At 45.6% G+C, this 26,319-nt stretch overlaps 1 protein-coding gene and 6 non-coding genes across 9 annotated transcripts in view; 1 reads left to right on the forward strand and 6 right to left on the reverse strand.

The window, feature by feature from the left end:
- Positions 1–26,319, forward strand: part of cpxm2 (carboxypeptidase X (M14 family), member 2) — a 164,320-nt gene that overhangs the window by 78,194 nt on the left and 59,807 nt on the right. For all 3 annotated transcript variants that reach the window (XM_060939219.1, XM_060939220.1, XM_060939221.1), the window contains exons 8-9: positions 9,431–9,554; positions 9,688–9,884. In XM_060939219.1, coding sequence (XP_060795202.1) covers positions 9,431–9,554; positions 9,688–9,884 — 321 coding nt within the window. The remainder of the gene's footprint in view (positions 1–9,430; positions 9,555–9,687; positions 9,885–26,319) is intronic.
- trnai-uau (transfer RNA isoleucine (anticodon UAU)) lies at positions 17,370–17,462 on the reverse strand. Its single transcript is given in 2 exon segments — positions 17,370–17,405; positions 17,425–17,462. It is a non-coding gene; the product is annotated as a tRNA-Ile (tRNA).
- On the reverse strand, positions 18,871–18,963 carry trnai-uau (transfer RNA isoleucine (anticodon UAU)). The gene is given in 2 exon segments: positions 18,871–18,906; positions 18,926–18,963. It is a non-coding gene; the product is annotated as a tRNA-Ile (tRNA).
- Positions 20,423–20,515, reverse strand: trnai-uau (transfer RNA isoleucine (anticodon UAU)). Its single transcript is given in 2 exon segments — positions 20,423–20,458; positions 20,478–20,515. It is a non-coding gene; the product is annotated as a tRNA-Ile (tRNA).
- On the reverse strand, positions 21,924–22,016 carry trnai-uau (transfer RNA isoleucine (anticodon UAU)). The gene is given in 2 exon segments: positions 21,924–21,959; positions 21,979–22,016. It is a non-coding gene; the product is annotated as a tRNA-Ile (tRNA).
- Positions 23,476–23,568, reverse strand: trnai-uau (transfer RNA isoleucine (anticodon UAU)). Its single transcript is given in 2 exon segments — positions 23,476–23,511; positions 23,531–23,568. It is a non-coding gene; the product is annotated as a tRNA-Ile (tRNA).
- On the reverse strand, positions 24,884–24,976 carry trnai-uau (transfer RNA isoleucine (anticodon UAU)). Its single transcript is given in 2 exon segments — positions 24,884–24,919; positions 24,939–24,976. It is a non-coding gene; the product is annotated as a tRNA-Ile (tRNA).

The following is a 26,319-nucleotide window of genomic DNA, read 5'->3' on the forward strand; positions in this document are numbered from 1 at the left end:
GATCAAACAAATGGGGGGAATAAATAGCAAATTACCACAGGTCCCCTGGTCTCTTACTTCATTGTAAATATAAATCTAGCAAGATTGTAGTTCAATGATAATAATAAACTAATCTGGATTGTTCGAGGAAGGCATCTAGCTATCTACTCTCACTAGCAATGACCAGTGAAGGACTGGCAGCTATCTTACTATGATGAAAGTAGAGTGGTGGAGTACTTTTTTTTTTATCAATCTCAAAGTATGTGAAACAAGCAAACAAACAAACAAACAAACAAACAAACAAAAAATACCTTTACACTTTCCCTCAGCAGCGGCAAAGAATGCAGCCATCTCGTCGATATCGGAGTCGATTGATGCTCTGGGTAGGTTCCCGGGTTCCCCAGTGTATCGTGGTAACGGTGTGAGGGGCGGGAAGCCAGACAGGTAGTCACAACGGCAAGCTTGTGGTGGCTCTCTGTGCTGTGATATCAGTTCTAAATCTCTACAGTGTATGCCTATACGTCTCTATTGTGTTACTACTAGTGTGTACAGTTGATCATGTTTGTGTCACTTTTCTTGTAGCTCATGATGTGGATAAACCCATTATTTGATGTACACAATTCTTAGTGGCTCAGCCAAATTTTATTAGATAGCGGCTCAAATTGGCTTACAAAATTATTGGCTGGCGGCGGCTCAAATTCTAAATGACGGTTTTAGCGGCGCCTGGCGGCGGCTTCGGGGTCTACTCTTATCAACAAGGCGTTTGTTTACTTTCCGCCCACAGAACTGTCGCTCACTCACTCACTCACTCACTCACTCACTCACTCACTCACTCGATGACAATGTTTTTTTTTTTTTTTGGTTTTCATACCATTCTGTGTAAACTCTAGAGACTGTTGTTGTTGCGTGTGAAAACCCCAGGAGATCAGCAGTTTCTGAAATACTCAAACCTCATACTCATCCGGCTCAAACCAACACCCACGCCACAGTGAAAGAAAGTCACACTTCTTTGAGATCACAAATTTTCCCATTTTGATCTTTGAACATTGTGAACATTAATTAGCTGAAGCTCTTGATTTGTATCTGCATGATTTGATGCATTGTGCTGCTGTCAAGGGATTGGCTGATTACAGAACTGCATCAAACAGATGGAGGTTCCTAATAAAGTGGCCAATGAGTGTATATGCTAGCTGTTGCTAGCTGCTAAAATACGTCATCATGTCTGCCATTTTGGATTGCCACACAGTGTCGGTACTGTATATAGACTCCTAACTGCTTGGATTCATCAGCAACCAAGATACAACCAACATACAGTATTCCTAAAAAACCAACCTACAGTAATATGGTATACTGTAACAGCCTAATAATAATGTTTCAAGGCAGTGCTTTTTAATTTTAATTCACATGACAACAATAATAACGAGACCGTCAATGGCGGTGTAGCTCACTCCGGCCCTGTCTAGTCCAGAAGGAACGATCTAAAGTGGGCCACCTTGCGCAAAGAATGTTGCAAGCTATATACACTATATACAAGCTATATACTGTATAGAAGCGATATCCACCCTAGGAATACCGATCTATTTGCTAGAAAGAATCCAAAATGGCGAGGAATTGACCGTGATTTTTGTTGAACTGCTCATTAAAGCTTAATTAGTCCATAACTTCATTAATAATTGTAATGAAGCAAATCTGGGTAGAAGTTATATGCACCTTCATGCCAGAAAGAATAAAAATTGTTGAAGAACTGAGGGAGAAGAAGCGATTTGTGTGGAAACTATTTGTTAGGGATTGATGAATTACTCCATATCTTCAACATTAATTGCAATTATGCAAATTTGGGTGGAAGCCATATGCACCCCAGACAGACCTACCTTCCTGCCAAAAAGAATAAAAATCGGTGAAGAATTGAGAGAGAAGAAGCAATTTATGTGAAATGTGGACAGCGCTGATGCTGGATAGACAGCGGATGACACATGATGGCATAAACTGTCGGTCGGATGAGCTAATAATAAATTTTGCATGAGAATGATATGAAATCACAAAGATTTATTTGTACTAGATTAATGTATAATTATGTAAAAACATGATCTAAAACCTTCCTCGTCTTTTCCACACACAGCTCCAATTCGAAGGTTTTCATTTCAAACACAAGATTGGCATCTTTCACCAACATGCATTAGTATTTCAGCTACTGTACGATACTGAATACTTCAATGTTCATATTCAATAAAACGAAAGGCTTTAGTTGCCCCTCCCCCCCAAAAAATTTCCATAACGTGTTTCCAAAACGCCAATGAAACATTTCTGTCCATCAGGAAGCACAGGAAGCATCAACACATGCTAAACTGTAGTAAAACATCTTCTAATACACATGTTGGTGCTGATGTTCAACAAGAAAGCATTGGCTTGGTGCACACCGGCTGAGCTAATGACATCCACGTTGCCCGCCCACATGCTCGATGAGGAAAAACAGATGTCTGGAAAAAGATTTACAGTGTGGTAATCACAGTTCATCACAAGCTTAATTAAAATCCCATTCTTTCTTCTTTGATTAATTACCATACAGGCAGCTGGCAAACAAAACATCAAAATACATTATTAAACATGCAGCCTGAGAGCTCAGCTCGCCACGCCGTTTCCCAACATGCCCCGGGTTTTGTTTAAAGCGTACAGTGTGTGGAACCCCTCTGAGACCTGAGCTGTACAGAATACAGACGCAGATGTTCTTCACTTTGATTTGCATCTGCGTTTCTGTGCTCCTGCTCCATTATTTCTCATCTCTGTCGTGATATGAGGGTAATTAGTCCACTCCTTTTCTGTGGTCATGGATCACAATATGGAAGTGCATGGAACGATTTGGATAAAAGAGCTGGCATCATACTGGAGTTTAATATGCTGTATGCATTAAGAGATATCCCCATGTGTTCAGTTTTACCTCTGAGTGTCCATTTCCTGCCTTTAAAGCTTGGGTAGGTAATTTTTTTTCCTTGAAATTTTCTTTTCATCCCAACACCAATGAATCAGTCTTACACGTGAATGAGATACGAGGTAGTTGGATAAGACAATGTCGTGCTAAGTGCTAAGCTCCTCCCACCAACACTCTTTTTCATGGATTTGTCTTCTAGTGGTAGTCAGGCAGTGTGCATTCATGTGGTTTGGAGAAGGATCCAGGGGGTGGGATCTTTCAGTTGGACGACTTCAAAATCTATCTCCCTCTTACTGGTTTCTCTAAAATTCCCAACCCGAGCTTTAATGCTTGGTCCATACACACTATCCTAAGACCCCAAATACTGTATACACTCCAAAAAACGACATCTTAGCAAAATGAAAGTATCTCACATAAAGCAGATTTATCTCATCACACACAAACCAGTTCTAAAAATCATTAAACCTATTTATAGATCATTTATAGCTCATCTGACTGCAGACAAAAATCGCTACTCCTCCTACAGGATTGATCAGATTTCGATAAAACTCTCATACAATGTTCCACAGGTAGCTGTGCATAAAAGCTGTCAAGACAGTGGCGCCCCCTGTCATATTTACCATTTTATGGACATCTGAAATTTTTGGGTGACTCGTCACTTTAGATGCTAGTCTTCATAATCTGCTGGGACATTTTCACTGAAACTCACCCAGAAGACTCTAAAGACATATTCCAACAAGAATTGTTCACCAGGTGGCGCCACCTGCCATGGATGGTTTGAAATAGTCTCGTTCTGTTGGCAGATAATGCTTTCTAATTGTAAGCAGTTTGAAAGAAAACATTGAAATAAGTAAAAGCATCTCAAGAATCTGATATTTGATACGAAGAATTATTCAATATTTGTAACCATATTCAAGATATTTTCACTTTCTAGGCTTTCTAAGATATATTTTTTTGCACAGCGTTTTTTAACCCCCCTCTAGAATAAAATGTATGTTCAGATCTCATTCACCCATCACAGACAAACCCTACATGAGATCTCACAGAAATCCTCGTTAAAACAAATGTCATGTCAAGACATCGCAAAGCACTGACACTGGAGACTCTGTCCAAAACACAGGCTGAAGTTATGATTTTATAAGGTATGTTTTTTTCACCTCTGAGGAGAATATGCTGACAGAAACTGAATCGGATTGGTAATGTTTATAAGCCTGAGTATTTTACAGACAGTGACATCTGGTGTCCAGGAGGTGCATTACGATGGCATGGCCTTTATTAATTAGTTTGTTTGTTTATACCGTATATGTAGAGCATGCTGTTATTAACTAATTATTACCTGAGCGCTCGGTCTTTACGGGAAAATATGATATTTTCCCATAAAGACCTCGCGCTCAGTTAATAAGGAGTTTATTATATGGCTTTTTTATTTCTAAGATTAAAATAGACCCTCATTATAATGAAGCGTGACACTGCTGATGTTTCAGTCACATCATATTTGTAATGTAGTTAAGTCACACATGCAGAATAAATGGCTAGCGGTTTCAAAACTGAATTTCTGTTAGCAGTTAGCAGTTTTTGAATGCTCTTCATTGCTCATTTCTTGAATAACTCGGTGACTTGTTTGTCTTCTGGCTGTTTTTAATTCCATTTTGATTTCCTTAGACTTACATTTAGTCGCGCCTGTGTCTAGGCAAGGCAAGGCAAGTTTATTTATATAGCACATTTCATACACAATGGCAGTTCAATGTGCTTTACAGAAGTAAAAACAAAAACAGTAAACAATAGAGAAATAAAATTACATAAAATAATTTTATTTTTATTCTAAAACAATTAATTAAAAGAATTAAAAGAATTAAAAGAAAATAATAAGAATTAAACAATAGTAAAAATAAAATAATAAAATGAAGTAGTAGTTCAAATAGGATGAGAAGGAATAGAATAAAGAATAAAATAGAATAAAGTTAAAGTAAATTTAAAACGTGCAGAGAAAGTAAAGATTATAAAGAATGTAAAGAAGACAATATTAATTATTTAACAGAAAGCATCTGAAAACAGCTTGGTCTTTAACCTAGATTTGAAGCTGCCAACAGCAGGAGCATTTTTAATGTCCTCTGGCAGTTGGTTCCATAGCTGCACTGCATAGTAGCTAAAAGCTACTTCACCACACTTTGTTTTAACAACAGGTTTTAATAGTAAATTTTGCTGCTGCTATCTGGTAGATCTGATTGGGTTAGGCCGCTGCAACATATCAGAGAGGTAATTGGGCCCTGTACCATTTAGAGATTTGTACACCAGCAGCAATACTTTAAAGTCAATTCTGTAGCTTACTGGAAGCCAGTGAAGGGACCTTAGAATTGGAGTAATGTGCTCTGTTCTTTTTGTTCGTGTGAGAACCCTAGCCGCTGCATTTTGAACCAGCTGAAGTCGTTTGATGGTCTTTTTTGGCAGGCCTGTGAAAAGGCCATTGCAGTAATCAACCCTACTAGAGATGAAGGCATGTATTAGTTTTTCCAGATCATTTTTTGACATAAGTCCTCTTAGTTTGGAAATGTTTTTTAGGTGATAAAATGCCGTTTTAGTGATTGCTTTCATATGACTGTCAAAGTTTAGCTCGCTGTCAATGAAAACACCAAGATTTTTAACCATTTCTTTAGTTTTAATCCCTTTTGTGTCAAGAATAGTGGTAATCCTGAGTCTTTCATCTTTTTTTCCAAATAGAATTACTTCTGTTTTATCTGTGTTCAGCTGAAGAAAATTTTGTGACATCCAGCTATTGAATTGATCGATACACTGGTAGAGACATTCAAGGGGGGCATAATCATTAGGTGATAGAGTAAAATAAATTTGGGTGTCATCTGCATAGCAGTGATACAAAATTGAATTTGTATTGATAATTTGCCCAAGTGGGAGCATATAAAGGTTGAAAAGTAATGGTCCAAGAATCAACCCCTGGGGGACACCACAGGTCAAGGACATTGACGTTGAGGAACAATTTCCCAGGGTAACAAAGAAGCTTCTATCTTTTAAGTATGAATTTAACCAATTGATAACTTTACCAGTCAATCCAACCCAGTGTTCAAGTCGATATAGCAGTATGTTGTGATCAACAGTATCAAAAGCTGCACTGAGGTCCAGTAATACCAGGACCGATGTTTTGCCTGCATCAGTATTAAGATGTATGTCATTTATAACTTTAATCAGTGCTGTTTCAGTGCTATGATTGGCATGAAATCCTGACTGAAAATTATCAAAACGGCTGTTTGATATCAAGAAGGCAGTTAATTGATTGAAGACAATTTTTTCCAGGATTTTCCTGATGAATGGTAAATTTGATATTGGCCTGTAGTTATTTAGCACTGAAGGATCCAGATTATTTTTTTTTAAGAAGGGGCTTTACAACGGCTTTTTTTAGGGACACAGGAACAATGCCAGTCTCCAGGGATGTATTTATAATTTGAAGCACATCTGTAATTATAAGATGAAGAACAGACTTAAAAAAGTTGGTGGGCAGAATGTCCAGTTCAGATGTTGAGGAACTGAGATTTTGTACAGTTTTTTCAAGAGTCTCATAATCAATTAAACAAAATTCTGACATTGTGTTGAAGTTATCTATCTGTGTCATTGGTCATTGCAGTTTTTCAATTTTTTGCAACTGAGATATATTATGAGAAATATTCTGCCATATTTGATCAATTTTACCTTTGAAAAAGGATGCAAACTCATTGCATTTATTAACTGAGAGAAGTTCAGGTGCTAATTGTGGTGGGGGATTAGTTAGCTTCTCTACTGTTGAAAATAGCACACGGGCATTGTTCATATTCCTGCTGATGATGTTGGAGAAGAAAGACTGTCTTGCTTTACGAATTTCATAATTATAATTACAAAGCATCTCTTTATGGATTTGATAATGGATGTGAAGTTTAGATTTGCACCATTTTCTTTCAGTCTTTCTACATTCTCTCTTTAGCAGTTTAACAGCTGGGTACTGCTTCCATGGTGCTTTCTGCTTATCATTGACTCTTTTGATTTTGAATGGAGCAATATCATCCATAATTTGGGTCATATTTAAATTAAAAAATTCCAGTAAATAATCTACAGAGTCTGACATTTTGGTTGAGTTCTGAGAGAGAGCTTGCTCAAAGAGAGCACATGTGTTGTCTTTTATGACTCTCCTACCTATAGTCGTTGAGCTGTTCTGAATGTGAGGAGACATAGAAACATCAAAGAAAACACAGAAATGATCAGATAAGGCCAGGTCAACAACAGTATTAGAAACAGTAAGACCCTTTGTGATGACGAGGTCAAGAGTATGACCATGAGAGTGGGTCGGCCCCTGTACATGTTGTACTAGGTTGAAGTTGTCAATAATTGCAAGTAGTTCTTTGGCATAAATGTTATCAGTATTATCTACATGCAAGTTAAAATCCCCAGATATAATAAGACAATCAAACTCTAAGCAAATGACTGATAACAGTTCACCAAACTCTTCAAGAAAGACTTTGGCTGAATGTCTCGGAGGCCTATAAATAGTTAATAATAATATGTTAGGAGAGCATGTAACAAGTGCACATAAGTGTTCAAAGGACATAAAATCACCAAGTGAGGATTGTTTACATTGAAAAGAGACTTTGAATATATTTGCGATCCCTCCACCTTTCCCTTGTCGGGTAACATTCAAAAAATTAAAATTTGGGGGAGCTGCTTCAATAAGGGTGGTAGCACTATTTGCTTGATCCAGCCAGGTTTCAGTTAGAAGCAAAAAATCAAGATTGTGTTTACAAATAAGATCATTAATTAAAAATGACTTGTTTAAAAGTGATCTAATGTTCAGAAGAGCTAGCTTTACAGAAAGTCTAGAAGTAATATCTGCTTGTGCACTCTGATACTGTTTTAAAACAGGAAGGAGATTAGATTGGTTCACCCCCGGGGTTAAATGTGCTCTATGTTTTCTGTTTCTTATCAACACAGGAATAGTGTCAACATTGGGTCCCAGCTGGTTTCCAACACTTCACCCATTTGCATGTCTAGCGACGCATGAGGCGGTCTAGCCGCTCCGTTTCGACCGATCCTACGCTATTCTGTTGGCATCTTTCCAATTTTTATGGACCAAATGTAGGTCCCTCTCCACCATTCGTCGCCAACTCATTTTGGGTTGCCATCTTTTTCTCGTCTGTTGGGTCCCAATTGGCGGCCTGGTTTGCAAGTCTTGTCGTGGGAAGTCTCAAGGCATGTCCTAGCCAGTGGAGGCATCGATTGCAGATAGTTGTTGATACAGGAGGTTGCTGACATCTGTCTCTTATTTCCTTGTTTGACACAAAGTTGTTCCATTTGATGCCTAGGATTTTTCTGAGGCATTTGGTGTCAAACACATCTAGTTTTCTCTCTTGGCTGGTTTTCAGTTGCCAGGTTTCGCATCCATATAGCAATGTGGATAGAACATTTGAGTTGTAGAACCGCAGTTTGATTTTAAGGGAGACTTTCTTGTTGCTCCATATCTGGTTCAGCTGGTTGAAAGCTGCTGATGCCTTCCCAATACAACATTTCAGTTCGTGGTCTGTCGTTTAGGCTGTTGATGGAAATGCCTAAATAGGTGAAGTTCTATACTTCATCCACTTTCTTCTGGTCAGTTAAGACATCTGTGGGAGACTGATGTTCTCCACTTAACATATTCTTGGGGTTTTTGGCACAGATGACAAGGCCAATGTTTCCCGTGTATCTACTAATGTCATTCACTAGATGTTGGAGCGCCTAGGTGGTGTTTGCCAGGGCCACTATATCCAGGGCCACTTTGATTTCCAGTTCATCTTTTTTTGTCATTTTGTTTTCGTTGGGTTTTTTTTGCAACATTGAAAGCCAGCACCTTGGAAAGAAAGTCCATAATCACCAGGGGAATTATGGGAAAACACTGCCTGCCAAGGAACCAATCAGAGCATACGATTTTACCAGAAGCAGCTCATCTCATCTCATCTCATCTCATTATCTCTAGCTGCTTTATCCTTCTACAGGGTCGCAGGCAAGCTGGAGCCTATCCCAGCTGACTACGGGCGAAAGGCGGGGTACACCCTGGACAAGTCGCCAGGTCATCACAGGGCTGACACATAGACACAGACAACCATTCACACTCACATTCACACCTACGGTCAATTTAGAGTCACCAGTTAACCTAACCTGCATGTCTTTGGACTGTGGGGGAAACCCACACAGACACGGGGAGAACATGCAAACTCCGCACAGAAAGGCCCTCGCCGGCCACGGGGCTCGAACCCAGACCTTCTTGCTGTGAGGCGACAGCGCTAACCACTACACCACCGTGCCGCCCTGAGAAGCAGCTCATACCATATAATAAAAGAAAATAAACAATGTCTGTGTGGTAACAGTAACTCCATTTCATCACATCAGGCTGTCATTGATTATATGTCATGACACTAATTGTTTTAAATTCCTTGCAGGCACTCAGTTGTCGTTTTCAGTGTTTAAAAAAAACAAAAAAAAAAACAGTAAATAAATCTTTTCTTTGTGCTGCAGTTAATGAAGGTGGTGAATGAAATGTGTCCGAATATCACTCGCATTTATAACATTGGGAAGAGCTACAACGGGCAGAAACTCTACGCTATAGAGATAACAGATAATCCAGGAGAACATGAGCTGGGTAAGATATCATCATCATCATCATCATCACACACACGAGCACAACACACTCTTTACAGCCTTCTGAGATAAAGTGCTACCATGACTCATCAAAACACACTCGCAGGTATGACTCATCCAACCCCCTCCTCCAGGTGAGCCAGAGTTTCGCTACACAGCGGGTTCCCATGGTAACGAGGTGCTGGGGCGTGAACTTCTCCTCCTGTTAATGCAGTTCTTATGTGTGGAGTATCGCTCTGGAAACCAAAGGATAAGGCGCCTGGTTCATGAGACACGCATCCATCTACTGCCATCGGTCAACCCAGATGGATACGACAAGGCCGCACAGGCAGTAGGTCACACGCACACACACACTAATAATAATAATAATAATAATAAGTGCTTCTATTGCACAAATTTACATATTAAAGCAAGACGGCCTTTCGATTTCATAAAACCGGTGAAATTTAGTTCCCTCTGAAATGTGGTCATTGTGATATATGTTTATTTCTGTAATGTCTCACAAAATATCAGGCCATTCTGTGGCTGGGAAGTTATTTAATTTGAGGGGATTAAAGCAAATAATGTGCATGAAATTGCTCGCTTCACGCAGTCAAGTAGACAGAGGAAGTCCATGTGCGCATTTCTTCTTCTTTTGGCTTGTACAGCAGCTGGCATCCACAGTGTTGCATTACTGCCATCTACTGGTTTACCTTTGACTGTGTACTGACAGTTCCATCATTCTGTCGCTAAACGAACAGCTGATCACACCGAGGTGCTCACTGACCGCCGATATTTATTAGTTTCATCCTGCGTTTCCTTTCCTTCATATATAACATAACGTCTTTTCTTCTCACTTTCTGTTACTGGAACCGGTTTTTCATGTTTCATTCACACACTTGCGTCTTCCATTTTTCTCTCCTGTTTCAAATTTGTATCCCACAATGCCTTGTGTGAACGGAGAAAGCCCATCACGTGATGAGGAACGTAGTATCTTGTATTGGGTCATGGTGAAGCAGGAAAAAATACTGGCCCTAAATTTATTAATTATTCTAAATTAAAAAACTAATAAAATTGGAAATCTATGATTCGAATTCAGTAGCTTTCGGTCCACTAAAGAAAAATAATTGGGTATCAGGGAAAATTCTTTTTATGACCTAAACTTGAAAAATCTGATCAAATGCACATTACAATATTAAAATCAACATAAAATATGACAGATATAAAATAGCCCACGGTAATGTACTATGGTAAAATGCCCTATGATTACTATAAAAACTATAAATATTAAAATATCTGATTGTAAAATGTCCAATAATAACTATGATAGCCGTCCTATGTTCAAAAAGATATTCAAGAATTTTTCAGTTCAGTTCCGGTCAGTGTCATTTGTTTTGACAGCGAGACAATCGACACCAAACCACTCTGTCTTTTATGCAGGTTTCTAATTCACTGATGTTGTTGATGCTAGTGTTGTGAAGAAGAGTGTGTACGAAAGTTGATGGTGGTCATCCTCTCTCAGCGTAGCCAGGTAACTGTCAGGTGTCCAGGAGATGATGTGTCCCAGAATATATGACCAGCAAGTTTTAGACGTCGTTCCCTGATAACTTCTGAAATTCTGCTCAAGCTGCCGTAACGCGTTGTTATTAACTTTGTCTGTCCAGTTGATGTTGTACATCATTCTTAGCATGTGTGTATATGTGCCATGGAGTGAATTTTCCTCTTGTCTTCGTGACCAGGCAACACAACCATAGAGTAAGATGTTTTATGTTGTAGCATGAAATAGTTGGAGCTTGACTGAGTTCGAAATGAGTGCTCTTGCAAACTTTCATCATATTGTGTAAAGATTTCCAAGCTAGCGCTTTCTTTCCTAGGAGAAATATCGCTTCCTTTGACACACCAGTTTCTGGAGTGAGTGGAGTGTGTGGATATTCAAGATAAATGTGCATAATTTAAAAAAAACCCAACCCTAACATAAGAAATATATCATATGATTCAAATTCAAAATTAATAATAATAATAATAATAATAATAATAATACACAAGGTGCTGCCACAGAAGCGACATAGTCACGCACACATACACAGAGTACTGAAATCACTCACATCATTAATTAGACCTGAAGACTGCAGTGCTATTTACGTGAAGTGCTATTTACGTGAAGTGTGATTTATGTGTGAAAGCAATGGCCTAACGGTTAGAGAAGCAGCTTTGGGAACAAAAGGTCACTGGCTTAATTCCGTGTACAAGCAGGAATGGGTGAAGTGCCCTTTTGCAAAGCACCTAACTGCTCTGGATAAGAGCATCTGCTAAATGTAATGTAATGTAACTCAAATTGAATTCAGGAAAAGCAGGTGCGGAGTTAGCAAAAACATGATGCAGAAGGACGCAAATTTTCCTTGTCGAAGGCAGATGAGAATTGGGACATGACAGCAAGATCAAGGGAACTTGTGCTCTTGATGTGCATATTGAAGTTTAATGCAGCCACACTGAAAGATTGGACCTTCATCCAATCCAAAACAATTTATATTGGGCCTTACATTATTCTTCAATGCGTCACTGATGTCACATATCTGCTTGAGCTAGCTACCCAAGGAGTCCTGGCGCTTTCTCCCTCCTTCCATGTGTCATGTCTCGATCCAGTAATCTGCTGTCCCTTGGCAGATGGGCAACCCTCATACCCGCCATGAGAACCATGGGTGCTCAAGGGGCAAGGTGCCTGTTGAATCGACATGGTTCTCGACTCACAGCGCAGAGAAGCTAAGCTCCAGGACCTGCTCAACTCGAACAAGTACATCCCCGAAAAATGTTCCTGGATCCCAGGTCACGACACAATGATGTACTTGGGTTTGCCAGGATGGTGCACGAGGGGCTGGCTGGTTAAATTGGGAAGAAAGACAGTTGTGGACTTGGCGCAGAAGGACCCAATTTTACCTTGTTGATGGAATCAGGACATGATGGCAAGATCAAGAGTACTTGTGCTCTTGACGTGCATACTGAAGTTTAATGCAGCCACTCCCTGAAAGATTGGAGGTAATGCATAAACACAATGCTCCAGGTGAGGATCAAACTCAGCATGGCTTCACATGTACTGCTGTATAAGTACTGTGCACTAACCTATTGCACCACTGGAGCACTCTGAAAGGGGAAGCCCCCGCTCGAGTTGTGGAGTGTTTCCCAAAACTCAGCGAGAAGCCGAAACGTCATCCAGTCGCCTTCTTCTCAACGAAAGGAATGCTTGTGCCGCATGGGTGGCCATGATGTGGTGGACAGATTGCTGCTGCTACTTTTGGAAGAATTCTGGCTCAAGGGTGCCCCGCACTCCTTCACCACGTTCACCGATAGTAAGAACGTCGAATTTCTGAGAACCCCTGAATGACTCAACTCTCGCCAGGCAAGATGGGCTGTGTTTTCCACGAGCTTCCCGTTCTCTGTTTCCTTCATTCCAAGCACCAAGAATGGTGAGGCAGATGCTCTGTCCTGCAAGCCAGAAGCTCATTTTCCCCAAATCACACTTCGTGTGTGCGATAACTTTGGATCTGCATGAAAAAATAAACTGTGCCAACCGTCTTCACTCTCCTTGCCCATGCCCTCAAAGAAGCCCCCCTCATCTGGAGCCCAAATTCACCACCTGGGCCCACACATGACCTGCTACAGGTCACCCCCGCACCCATGACTGACACCACAACGAACTCTGTTGGCCTCATACATTGCCAGACTTCCAACAATTCACATCATCCCAGTGTGGGAGGCTACCAATGACCACCTAGAACAGGTGGTCCCAAGCTATTAAGATTTCACAGCTAGACTTCCGGTTATGGCAGCTTGCTGAATAGGCGCGTGCAAGACTGCTCTGCTACTCCAATCTTCAAATCCTTTCTAAAAAGCTCAATTTTGTGCATCATTCAGCCCAACTACAACACCAAGGTTTAAGGAAAACCGATGAGTCAAAGGAAGACAAATCACGGCCGGACAAACCAAACCGACCTAATGAATTTTGCAACACCAACTGCCAAAGCCAAGATGGCCGCTAGCGGCGAGGCTATACAAGCTAGAGCTGGCGCCAGCCCTGACGCTGCCATTAGCCCCGAGAAACAGTCGGAGGGAGACATTACTACTGCCGGGGGGGAGTCCGGTACATCTTTGACAACAATACTGGCAGCTATTAACACCATGAAAACTGAGTTCTCATCCAAATTTGATGGCATCCTGTCTGCAATTGAAAGTGTAAGGAGAGACATTACAGACTGCTCAGAAAGAGTCACACAGGCAGAGACAAGAATCTCAACAACAGAAGACAATGTTACTGTGCTCCAAGAGAAGGTGAAAAATTTAGAGGGGAAAACTAAAGACTTGGAAGAGAAAGTACTGGACCTAGAAGCTCGCTCACATCGTTCCAACGTACGGCTTGTTAATCTACCTGAGGGCGCGGAGAGTGAAGACACCTGTGGATTCCTGGAGAGCTGGATACCAGAAGCACTGGAGCTAGCACCACTCCGGGGGAAAATTACAGTGGAAAGAGCACACAAGCTTGGACCAAGAAGACCAGATAATATAAACTCCGCACCTATGACCCTCATAACGAAGTTTCTAAATTACAGAGAAGGAAGCGGTGATGAGAGCGGCTAGGGCGAAAAAACAGATCCTCTACAAGAACCAGACGGTGAGGTTCTATCAGGACATGGCGGCAGAGACGCACAAGAAGCTGAAAGAGTTCGGGGAGGCAAGGCGACAACTCCGTTCACTGGGGCTCCGGTACGGTATGATCTCTCCTGCCTGACTTATAGTCACCTACAAGGAGCGCTCACACATCTTCAGCTGCGCCGACGAAGCCGAGCGCTTCATTAAGAAGATCCAGTCGGATATTCATCCAGACTGAGGTATTGATGAGCAGATGACACCGTAACAAATGTCATCCAAAACTGCTGATGGAACATTATTTTGATATCTTGATACAGCGTAGGGACAGGAGCGGAGTGCAGAGTGAAAGTTAGTTAAGTTGTTACACTGAGTTCTGATCTCTCTCCCTCCCCAGCCTATTGATAAGGAACAATTCTCTGATTAAATATGAACGGTTTAATTAAGCAAATAGGGATGCATTTTTTGTTTGCTGGGCTGTTGTAAAGGAATTTTCTGAATCATAGTAGCAGAGTAGTTATGCTTACTCTGTTTTTTCTTTTTGTTTTTCTTTTTTTTTTTACACCAGCATAGCTATACTGATCCTCACGCTGTGTGGACCAGCTCTTTGCTTTCTGGAGGTCCAGCATATGAAGGTGGGGGAACACCTGACGGAGTAATATTCAGGTGGACGGATAATGGCCGAGGGAAATAATTTAGTTTTTTGTTCATTTTTTTCTTTGTTTAGTCTGAAATTACTCAAAGTGTTGGGAAAATGCAATACTACTTGTCTATATGTCTGTTGATCTAAAGGTTAGAATTACATCCTGGAATTGCAGAGGGCTACAAAAAACAAAAAAGGTCAAACAAGTTATGAACAGGATTAAAATATTACAACCTAATATAGTATTTCTTCAAGAAACCCACCTAACACATGAAGATGAGCTTAAAGTGAGGAGGAGGTGGAAGGGTAAAATTCTGTCAGCTCCCTTTCCCTCTCAGGCAAGGGGTGTCATGATTTTGATCCACAATTCTATTCCACTACAAATTCATAAAGTTATCAAAGATAAGGCAGGGCAATACCTGATTATTCAGGGAAGAATTCTTGGGGAACAATTAATTCTGATAAATATCTATGCTCCAAACACAGACGAACCCAAGTTTTTCCAAAACATATTTCTTACCATTGCTTCTTTACCTGGTGCTTGTATTATGACAGGTGATTTTAATTGCACCTTAGATCCACGGAAGGACAAAAGTTCAGGAGTGGACCAATCACATCCAAGGAGCAGGGATGTAATTCCTCATGTCATGAAAGAAATGAGTCTAATTGATGTTTGGAGGGAAGATAATCCCAATGGGAAAAATATTCATGCTACTCCAGTACACATCAGTCATATTCCCGCATAGATTTCTTTCTGGTCTCAGCATTACTAAAATATAAAATAAAAGAGGTTTCCTATGAAGCCATACTCCTGTCAGACCATGCTCCAAACTCTTTAGTCTATTATGATTCCAAATTGACTAGTGATATTCCCAAATGGAGATTTAAAACAAAATGGATGGCAGATACTGGCTTTGTTTCTTTTCTAGATGAACAGATTAAATACTATTTTGTAACAAATACAATAGAAACCTCAGGAGGTATGAGATGGGAAGCGTTTAAGGCCTTTATTAGGGGACAAATAATTAACATTACTAGCTCTAAGGCCAAAGAAACTTACAAGAAAACAAAATCATTAGAAACAGAAATAAAGAAATTAGAAGACGAATATTATCAATCAGGTTCTCAAGATGTCCACCAAAGATTACTTCTGTTAAGAACACAATATAATGAAATATCTACATCAAGAGCTTTATCAAGCTTATTACAACTTTAACAGACGTTCTATGATCAAGGTGAAAAGCCTGGCAGAGTGCTGGCATGGCGCATCAAACAACTTCAGAATGAAATATTAATAACCTCACTGCAAAAGGATAATAATGAAAATATTGTGGACCCAATTGAAATAAATGAAAACTTCCAAAAATTTTACGAACAGCTTTATAGCTCAGAAATAGGTCCAAATACATCTGATTTGAATAATTTCCTGGACAGCATCAACATTCCCAAGATACCAGAAGTAATTAAGGGAGAACTAGAGAAAGATATAACTTTAGTGGAATTATCTGTAGCCACTGATAGTGTCAAAGGAGGGAAAACCCCTGGGCCAGATGGGGTACCCATTGAAGTTTATAAAATGTTCAAGCATAGACTGATGCCACCATTATTAGAAATGTTTAAGGAATCTTTTCACTCTAACTTTGGATCTGGATGAAAAAATAAACGGTGCCAACCGTCTTCACGCTCCTGGCCCATGCCCTCAAAGAAGGCCCCCTTTCCCCTCATCTGGAGCCCAAATTCACCACCTGGGCCCACACTGGACCTGCTACAGGTCACCCACGCACCCGTGACTGACACCACAACGAACTCTGTTGGCCTCATACATTGCCAGACTTCCAACAATTCACATCGTCCCAGTGTGGGAGGCTACCAATGACCACCTAGAACAGGTGGTGCCAAGCTATTAAGATTTCACCGCTCAACGCAGACCACTCCGCAGCGCGGGCCTTGTGATCGAGTCCGGATGTCCACGTGGGACGTCCACGTTGAACAGTGGTGCAGAATGCGTCCACACCAATTTACATTGGGCCTTACGGTACATTGTTCTTCAATGCGTCACTGATGTCACGGATCCGCTTGAGCTACCCAAGGAGTCCTGGCGCTCTCTCCCTCCTTCCATGTGTCATGTCTCGATCCAGTAATCCGCTGTCCCTTGGCAGAAGGGCAACGCTCGTGCGCGCCAGGAGAACCGTGGGTGCTCAAGGGGCAAGGTGCCCATTGAATCGACACGGTTCTCGACTCACAGCGCAGAGAGGCTAAGCTCCAGGACCTGCTCAACTCGAAGAGTACAGCCCCGAAAAATGTTCCTGGATCCCAGGTCACGACACAAACGATGTACTTGGGTTTGCCCGGATGGTGCACGAGGGGCTGGCTGGTTCAATTGGGAACAAAAACAGTTGCCGACATGGAGAAAACGTGACGCAGAAGGACCCGGTTTTGCCTTGTCGACGGACTCGGGACATGACGGCAAGACCAAGAGTACTTGTGCTCTTGACGTGCATACTGAAGTTTAATGCAGCCAAACGCTGAAAGATTGGAGGCGATGCATAAACACAGTGCTCCAGGTGAGGATCGAACTCACAACCTCGGCATGGCTTCACATGTACTGCTGTATAAGTACCGTGCGCTAACCTATTGCGCCACTGGAGCACTCTGAAAGGGGAGGCCCCCGCTCGAGCTGTGGAGTGTTTCCCAAAACTCAGCGAGAAGCCCAAACTTCATCCAGTCGCCCTCTTCTCAACGAAAGGAACGCTTGTGCCGCGTGGGTGGCCATGATGTGGCGGACAGATTGCTGCTACTACCTTTGGAAGAATTCCGGCTCAAGGGTGCCCCGCACTCCTTCGCCACGCTCACCGATAGTAAGAACGTCGAATTTCTGAGAACCCCTCAATGACTCAACTCTCGCCAGTCAAGATGGGCTGCGTTTTTCACGAGCTTCCCGTTCTCTGGTTCCTTCGTTCCAAGCGCCAAGAATGGCGAGGCAGATGCTCTGTCCTGCAAGCCAGAAGCTCCTTTTCCCCAAATCACGCTTCGTGTGTGCTCTAACTTTGGATCTGGATGAAAAAATAAACGGTGCCAACCGTCTTCACGCTCCTGGCCCATGCCCTCAAAGAAGGCCCCCTTTCCCCTCATCTGGAGCCCAAATTCACCAACTGGGCCCACACTGGACCTGCTACAGGTCACCCACGCACCCGTGACTGACACCACAACGAACTCTGTTGGCCTCATACATTGCCAGACTTCCAACAATTCACATCGTCCCAGTGTGGGAGGCTACCAATGACCACCTAGAACAGGTGGTGCCAAGCTATTAAGATTTCACCGCTCAACGCAGACCACTCCGCAGCGCGGGCCTTGTGATCGAGTCCGGATGTCCACGTGGGACGTCCACGTTGAACAGTGGTGCAGAATCCGTCCACACCAATTTACATTGGGCCTTACGGTACATTGTTCTTCAATGCGTCACTGATGTCACGGATCCGCTTGAGCTACCCAAGGAGTCCTGGCGCTCTCTCCCTCCTTCCATGTGTCATGTCTCGATCCAGTAATCCGCTGTCCCTTGGCAGAAGGGCAACGCTCGTGCGCGCCAGGAGAACCGTGGGTGCTCAAGGGGCAAGGTGCCCATTGAATCGACACGGTTCTCGACTCACAGCGCAGAGAGGCTAAGCTCCAGGACCTGCTCAACTCGAAGAGTACAGCCCCGAAAAATGTTCCTGGATCCCAGGTCACGACACAAACGATGTACTTGGGTTTGCCCGGATGGTGCACGAGGGGCTGGCTGGTTCAATTGGGAACAAAAACAGTTGCCAACATGGAGAAAACGTGACGCAGAAGGACCCGGTTTTGCCTTGTCGACGGACTCGGGACATGACGGCAAGACCAAGAGTACAAAAACAGTTGCCGACATGGAGAAAACGTGACGCAGAAGGACCCGGTTTTGCCTTGTCGACGGACTCGGGACATGACGGCAAGACCAAGAGTACTTGTGCTCTTGACGTGCATACGGAAGTTTAATGCAGCCACACGCTTAAAGATTGGAGGTGATGCATAAACACAGTGCTCCAGGTGAGGATCGAACTCACAACCTCGGCATGGCTTCACATGTACTGCTGTATAAGTACCGTGCGCTAACCTATTGCGCCACTGGAGCACTCTGAAAGGGGAAGCCCCCGCTCGAGCTGTGGAGTGTTTCCCAAAAGTCAGCGAGAAGCCCAAACTTCATCCAGTCGCCCTCTTCTCAACGAAAGGAAAGCTTGTGCCGCGTGGGTGGCCATGATGTGGCGGACAGGTTGCTGCTGCTGCCTTTGGGAGAATTCCGGCTCAAGGGTGCCACGCACTCCTTCGCCACGCTCACCGATAGTAAGAACGTCGAATTTCTGAGAACCCCTCAATGACTCAACTCTCGCCAGTCAAGATGGGCTGCGTTTTTCACGAGCTTCCCGTTCTCTGGTTCCTTCGTTCCAAGCGCCAAGAATGGCGAGGCAGATGCTCTGTCCTGCAAGCCAGAAGCTCCTTTTCCCCAAATCACGCTTCGTGTGTGCTCTAACTTTGGATCTGGATGAAAAAATATACGGTGCCAACCGTCTTCATGCTCCTGGCCCATGCCCTCAAAGAAGGCCCCCTTTCCCCTCATCTGGAGCCCAAATTCACCAACTGGGCCCACACTGGACCTGCTACAGGTCACCCACGCACCCGTGACTGACACCACAACGAACTCTGTTGGCCTCATACACTGCCAGACTTCCAACAATTCACATCGTCCCAGTGTGGGAGGCTACCAATGACCACCTAGAACAGGTGGTGCCAAGCTATTAAGATTTCACCGCTCAACGCAGACCACTCCGCAGCGCGGGCCTTGTGATCGAGTCCGGATGTCCACGTGGGACGTCCAACAATTCACATCATCCCAGTGTGGGAGGCTACCAATGACCACCTAGAACAGGTGGTGCCAAGCTATTAAGATTTCACCGCTCAACGCAGACCACTCCGCAGCGCGGGCCTTGTGATCGAGTCCGGATGTCCACGTGGGACGTCCACGTTGAACAGTGGTGCAGAATGCGTCCACACCAATTTACATTGGGCCTTACGGTACATTGTTCTTCAATGCGTCACTGATGTCACGGATCCGCTTGAGCTACCCAAGGAGTCCTGGCGCTCTCTCCCTCCTTCCATGTGTCATGTCTCGATCCAGTAATCCGCTGTCCCTTGGCAGAAGGGCAACGCTCGTGCGCGCCAGGAGAACCGTGGGTGCTCAAGGGGCAAGGTGCCCATTGAATCGACACGGTTCTCGACTCACAGCGCAGAGAGGCTAAGCTCCAGGACCTGCTCAACTCGAAGAGTACAGCCCCGAAAAATGTTCCTGGATCCCAGGTCACGACACAAACGATGTACTTGGGTTTGCCCGGATGGTGCACGAGGGGCTGGCTGGTTCAATTGGGAACAAAAACAGTTGCCGACATGGAGAAAACGTGACGCAGAAGGACCCGGTTTTGCCTTGTCGACGGACTCGGGACATGACGGCAAGACCAAGAGTACTTGTGCTCTTGACGTGCATACGGAAGTTTAATGCAGCCAAACGCTGAAAGATTGGAGGCGATGCATAAACACAGTGCTCCAGGTGAGGATCGAACTCACAACCTCGGCATGGCTTCACATGTACTGCTGTATAAGTACCGTGCGCTAACCTATTGCGCCACTGGAGCACTCTGAAAGGGGAGGCCCCCGCTCGAGCTGTGGAGTGTTTCCCAAAACTCAGCGAGAAGCCCAAACTTCATCCAGTCGCCCTCTTCTCAACGAAAGGAACGCTTGTGCCGCGTGGGTGGCCATGATGTGGCGGACAGATTGCTGCTACTACCTTTGGAAGAATTCCGGCTCAAGGGTGCCCCGCACTCCTTCGCCACGCTCACCGATAGTAAGAACGTCGAATTTCTGAGAACCCCTCAATGACTCAACTCTCGCCAGTCAAGATGGGCTGCGTTTTTCACGAGCTTCCCGTTCTCTGGTTCCTTCGTTCCAAGCGCCAAGAATGGCGAGGCAGATGCTCTGTCCTGCAAGCCAGAAGCTCCTTTTCCCCAAATCACGCTTCGTGTGTGCTCTAACTTTGGATCTGGATGAAAAAATAAACGGTGCCAACCGTCTTCACGCTCCTGGCCCATGCCCTCAAAGAAGGCCCCCTTTCCCCTCATCTGGAGCCCAAATTCACCAACTGGGCCCACACTGGACCTGCTACAGGTCACCCACGCACCCGTGACTGACACCACAACGAACTCTGTTGGCCTCATACATTGCCAGACTTCCAACAATTCACATCGTCCCAGTGTGGGAGGCTACCAATGACCACCTAGAACAGGTGGTGCCAAGCTATTAAGATTTCACCGCTCAACGCAGACCACTCCGCAGCGCGGGCCTTGTGATCGAGTCCGGATGTCCACGTGGGACGTCCACGTTGAACAGTGGTGCAGAATCCGTCCACACCAATTTACATTGGGCCTTACGGTACATTGTTCTTCAATGCGTCACTGATGTCACGGATCCGCTTGAGCTACCCAAGGAGTCCTGGCGCTCTCTCCCTCCTTCCATGTGTCATGTCTCGATCCAGTAATCCGCTGTCCCTTGGCAGAAGGGCAACGCTCGTGCGCGCCAGGAGAACCGTGGGTGCTCAAGGGGCAAGGTGCCCATTGAATCGACACGGTTCTCGACTCACAGCGCAGAGAGGCTAAGCTCCAGGACCTGCTCAACTCGAAGAGTACAGCCCCGAAAAATGTTCCTGGATCCCAGGTCACGACACAAACGATGTACTTGGGTTTGCCCGGATGGTGCACGAGGGGCTGGCTGGTTCAATTGGGAACAAAAACAGTTGCCAACATGGAGAAAACGTGACGCAGAAGGACCCGGTTTTGCCTTGTCGACGGACTCGGGACATGACGGCAAGACCAAGAGTACAAAAACAGTTGCCGACATGGAGAAAACGTGACGCAGAAGGACCCGGTTTTGCCTTGTCGACGGACTCGGGACATGACGGCAAGACCAAGAGTACTTGTGCTCTTGACGTGCATACGGAAGTTTAATGCAGCCACACGCTTAAAGATTGGAGGTGATGCATAAACACAGTGCTCCAGGTGAGGATCGAACTCACAACCTCGGCATGGCTTCACATGTACTGCTGTATAAGTACCGTGCGCTAACCTATTGCGCCACTGGAGCACTCTGAAAGGGGAAGCCCCCGCTCGAGCTGTGGAGTGTTTCCCAAAAGTCAGCGAGAAGCCCAAACTTCATCCAGTCGCCCTCTTCTCAACGAAAGGAAAGCTTGTGCCGCGTGGGTGGCCATGATGTGGCGGACAGGTTGCTGCTGCTGCCTTTGGGAGAATTCCGGCTCAAGGGTGCCACGCACTCCTTCGCCACGCTCACCGATAGTAAGAACGTCGAATTTCTGAGAACCCCTCAATGACTCAACTCTCGCCAGTCAAGATGGGCTGCGTTTTTCACGAGCTTCCCGTTCTCTGGTTCCTTCGTTCCAAGCGCCAAGAATGGCGAGGCAGATGCTCTGTCCTGCAAGCCAGAAGCTCCTTTTCCCCAAATCACGCTTCGTGTGTGCTCTAACTTTGGATCTGGATGAAAAAATATACGGTGCCAACCGTCTTCATGCTCCTGGCCCATGCCCTCAAAGAAGGCCCCCTTTCCCCTCATCTGGAGCCCAAATTCACCAACTGGGCCCACACTGGACCTGCTACAGGTCACCCACGCACCCGTGACTGACACCACAACGAACTCTGTTGGCCTCATACATTGCCAGACTTCCAACAATTCACATCGTCCCAGTGTGGGAGGCTACCAATGACCACCTAGAACAGGTGGTGCCAAGCTATTAAGATTTCACCGCTCAACGCAGACCACTCCGCAGCGCGGGCCTTGTGATCGAGTCCGGATGTCCACGTGGGACGTCCAACAATTCACATCATCCCAGTGTGGGAGGCTACCAATGACCACCTAGAACAGGTGGTGCCAAGCTATTAAGATTTCACCGCTCAACGCAGACCACTCCGCAGCGCGGGCCTTGTGATCGAGTCCGGATGTCCACGTGGGACGTCCACGTTGAACAGTGGTGCAGAATGCGTCCACACCAATTTACATTGGGCCTTACGGTACATTGTTCTTCAATGCGTCACTGATGTCACGGATCCGCTTGAGCTACCCAAGGAGTCCTGGCGCTCTCTCCCTCCTTCCATGTGTCATGTCTCGATCCAGTAATCCGCTGTCCCTTGGCAGAAGGGCAACGCTCGTGCGCGCCAGGAGAACCGTGGGTGCTCAAGGGGCAAGGTGCCCATTGAATCGACACGGTTCTCGACTCACAGCGCAGAGAGGCTAAGCTCCAGGACCTGCTCAACTCGAAGAGTACAGCCCCGAAAAATGTTCCTGGATCCCAGGTCACGACACAAACGATGTACTTGGGTTTGCCCGGATGGTGCACGAGGGGCTGGCTGGTTCAATTGGGAACAAAAACAGTTGCCGACATGGAGAAAACGTGACGCAGAAGGACCCTGTTTTGCCTTGTCGACGGACTCGGGACATGACGGCAAGACCAAGAGTACTTGTGCTCTTGACGTGCATACTGAAGTTTAATGCAGCCAAACGCTGAAAGATTGGAGGCGATGCATAAACACAGTGCTCCAGGTGAGGATCGAACTCACAACCTCGGCATGGCTTCACATGTACTGCTGTATAAGTACCGTGCGCTAACCTATTGCGCCACTGGAGCACTCTGAAAGGGGAGGCCCCCGCTCGAGCTGTGGAGTGTTTCCCAAAACTCAGCGAGAAGCCCAAACTTCATCCAGTCGCCCTCTTCTCAACGAAAGGAACGCTTGTGCCGCGTGGGTGGCCATGATGTGGCGGACAGATTGCTGCTACTACCTTTGGAAGAATTCCGGCTCAAGGGTGCCCCGCACTCCTTCGCCACGCTCACCGATAGTAAGAACGTCGAATTTCTGAGAACCCCTCAATGACTCAACTCTCGCCAGTCAAGATGGGCTGCGTTTTTCACGAGCTTCCCGTTCTCTGGTTCCTTCGTTCCAAGCGCCAAGAATGGCGAGGCAGATGCTCTGTCCTGCAAGCCAGAAGCTCCTTTTCCCCAAATCACGCTTCGTGTGTGCTCTAACTTTGGATCTGGATGAAAAAATAAACGGTGCCAACCGTCTTCACGCTCCTGGCCCATGCCCTCAAAGAAGGCCCCCTTTCCCCTCATCTGGAGCCCAAATTCACCAACTGGGCCCACACTGGACCTGCTACAGGTCACCCACGCACCCGTGACTGACACCACAACGAACTCTGTTGGCCTCATACATTGCCAGACTTCCAACAATTCACATCGTCCCAGTGTGGGAGGCTACCAATGACCACCTAGAACAGGTGGTGCCAAGCTATTAAGATTTCACCGCTCAACGCAGACCACTCCGCAGCGCGGGCCTTGTGATCGAGTCCGGATGTCCACGTGGGACGTCCACGTTGAACAGTGGTGCAGAATGCGTCCACACCAATTTACATTGGGCCTTACGGTACATTGTTCTTCAATGCGTCACTGATGTCACGGATCCGCTTGAGCTACCCAAGGAGTCCTGGCGCTCTCTCCCTCCTTCCATGTGTCATGTCTCGATCCAGTAATCCGCTGTCCCTTGGCAGAAGGGCAACGCTCGTGCGCGCCAGGAGAACCGTGGGTGCTCAAGGGGCAAGGTGCCCATTGAATCGACACGGTTCTCGACTCACAGCGCAGAGAGGCTAAGCTCCAGGACCTGCTCAACTCGAACGAGTACAGCCCCGAAAAATGTTCCTGGATCCCAGGTCACGACACAAACGATGTACTTGGGTTTGCCCGGATGGTGCACGAGGGGCTGGCTGGTTCAATTGGGAACAAAAACAGTTGCGGACATGGAGAAAACGTGACGCAGAAGGACCCTGTTTTGCCTTGTCGACGGACTCGGGACATGACGGCAAGACCAAGAGTACTTGTGCTCTTGACGTGCATACTGAAGTTTAATGCAGCCACACGCTGAAAGATTGGAGGCGATGCATAAACACAGTGCTCCAGGTGAGGATCGAACTCACAACCTCGGCATGGCTTCACATGTACTGCTGTATAAGTACCGTGCACTAACCTATTGCGCCACTGGAGCACTCCGAAAGGGGAAGCCCCCGCTCGAGCTGTGGAGTGTTTCCCAAAACTCAGCGAGAAGCCCAAACTTCATCCAGTCGCCCTCTTCTCAACGAAAGGAACGCTTGTGCCGCGTGGGTGGCCATGATGTGGCGGACAGATTGCTGCTACTACCTTTGGAAGAATTCCGGCTCAAGGGTGCCCCGCACTCCTTCGCCACGCTCACCGATAGTAAGAACGTCGAATTTCTGAGAACCCCTCAATGACTGAACTCTCGCCAGTCAGGATGGGCTGCGTTTTTCACGAGCTTCCCGTTCTCTGGTTCCTTCGTTCCAAGCGCCAAGAATGGCGAGGCAGATGCTCTGTCCTGCAAGCCAGAAGCTCCTTTTCCCCAAATCACGCTTCGTGTGTGCTCTAACTTTGGATCTGGATGAAAAAATAAAAGGTGCCAACCGTCTTCACGCTCCTGGCCCATGCCCTCAAAGAAGGCCCCCTTTCCCCTCATCTGGAGCCCAAATTCACCACCTGGGCCCACACTGGACCTGCTACAGGTCACCCACGCACCCGTGACTGACACCACAACGAACTCTGTTGGCCTCATACATTGCCAGACTTCCAACAATTCACATCGTCCCAGTGTGGGAGGCTACCAATGACCACCTAGAACAGGTGGTGCCAAGCTATTAAGATTTCACCGCTCAACGCAGACCACTCCGCAGCGCGGGCCTTGTGATCGAGTCCGGATGTCCACGTGGGACGTCCACGTTGAACAGTGGTGCAGAATGCGTCCACACCAATTTACATTGGGCCTTACGGTACATTGTTCTTCAATGCGTCACTGATGTCACGGATCCGCTTGAGCTACCCAAGGAGTCCTGGCGCTCTCTCCCTCCTTCCATGTGTCATGTCTCGATCCAGTAATCCGCTGTCCCTTGGCAGAAGGGCAACGCTCGTGCGCGCCAGGAGAACCGTGGGTGCTCAAGGGGCAAGGTGCCCATTGAATCGACACAGTTCTCGACTCACAGCGCAGAGAGGCTAAGCTCCAGGACCTGCTCAACTCGAAGAGTACAGCCCCGAAAAATGTTCCTGGATCCCAGGTCACGACACAAACGATGTACTTGGGTTTGCCCGGATGGTGCACGAGGGGCTGGCTGGTTCAATTGGGAACAAAAACAGTTGCCAACATGCAGAAAACGTGACGCAGAAGGACCCGGTTTTGCCTTGTCGACGGACTCGGGACATGACGGCAAGACCAAGAGTACAAAAGCAGTTGCCGACATGGAGAAAACGTGACGCAGAAGGACCCGGTTTTGCCTTGTCGACGGACTCGGGACATGACGGCAAGACCAAGAGTACTTGTGCTCT

Source organism: Neoarius graeffei, chromosome 14 (assembly GCF_027579695.1).
Source record: "Neoarius graeffei isolate fNeoGra1 chromosome 14, fNeoGra1.pri, whole genome shotgun sequence".
Classification (NCBI taxonomy): Eukaryota; Metazoa; Chordata; class Actinopteri; order Siluriformes; family Ariidae; genus Neoarius; species Neoarius graeffei.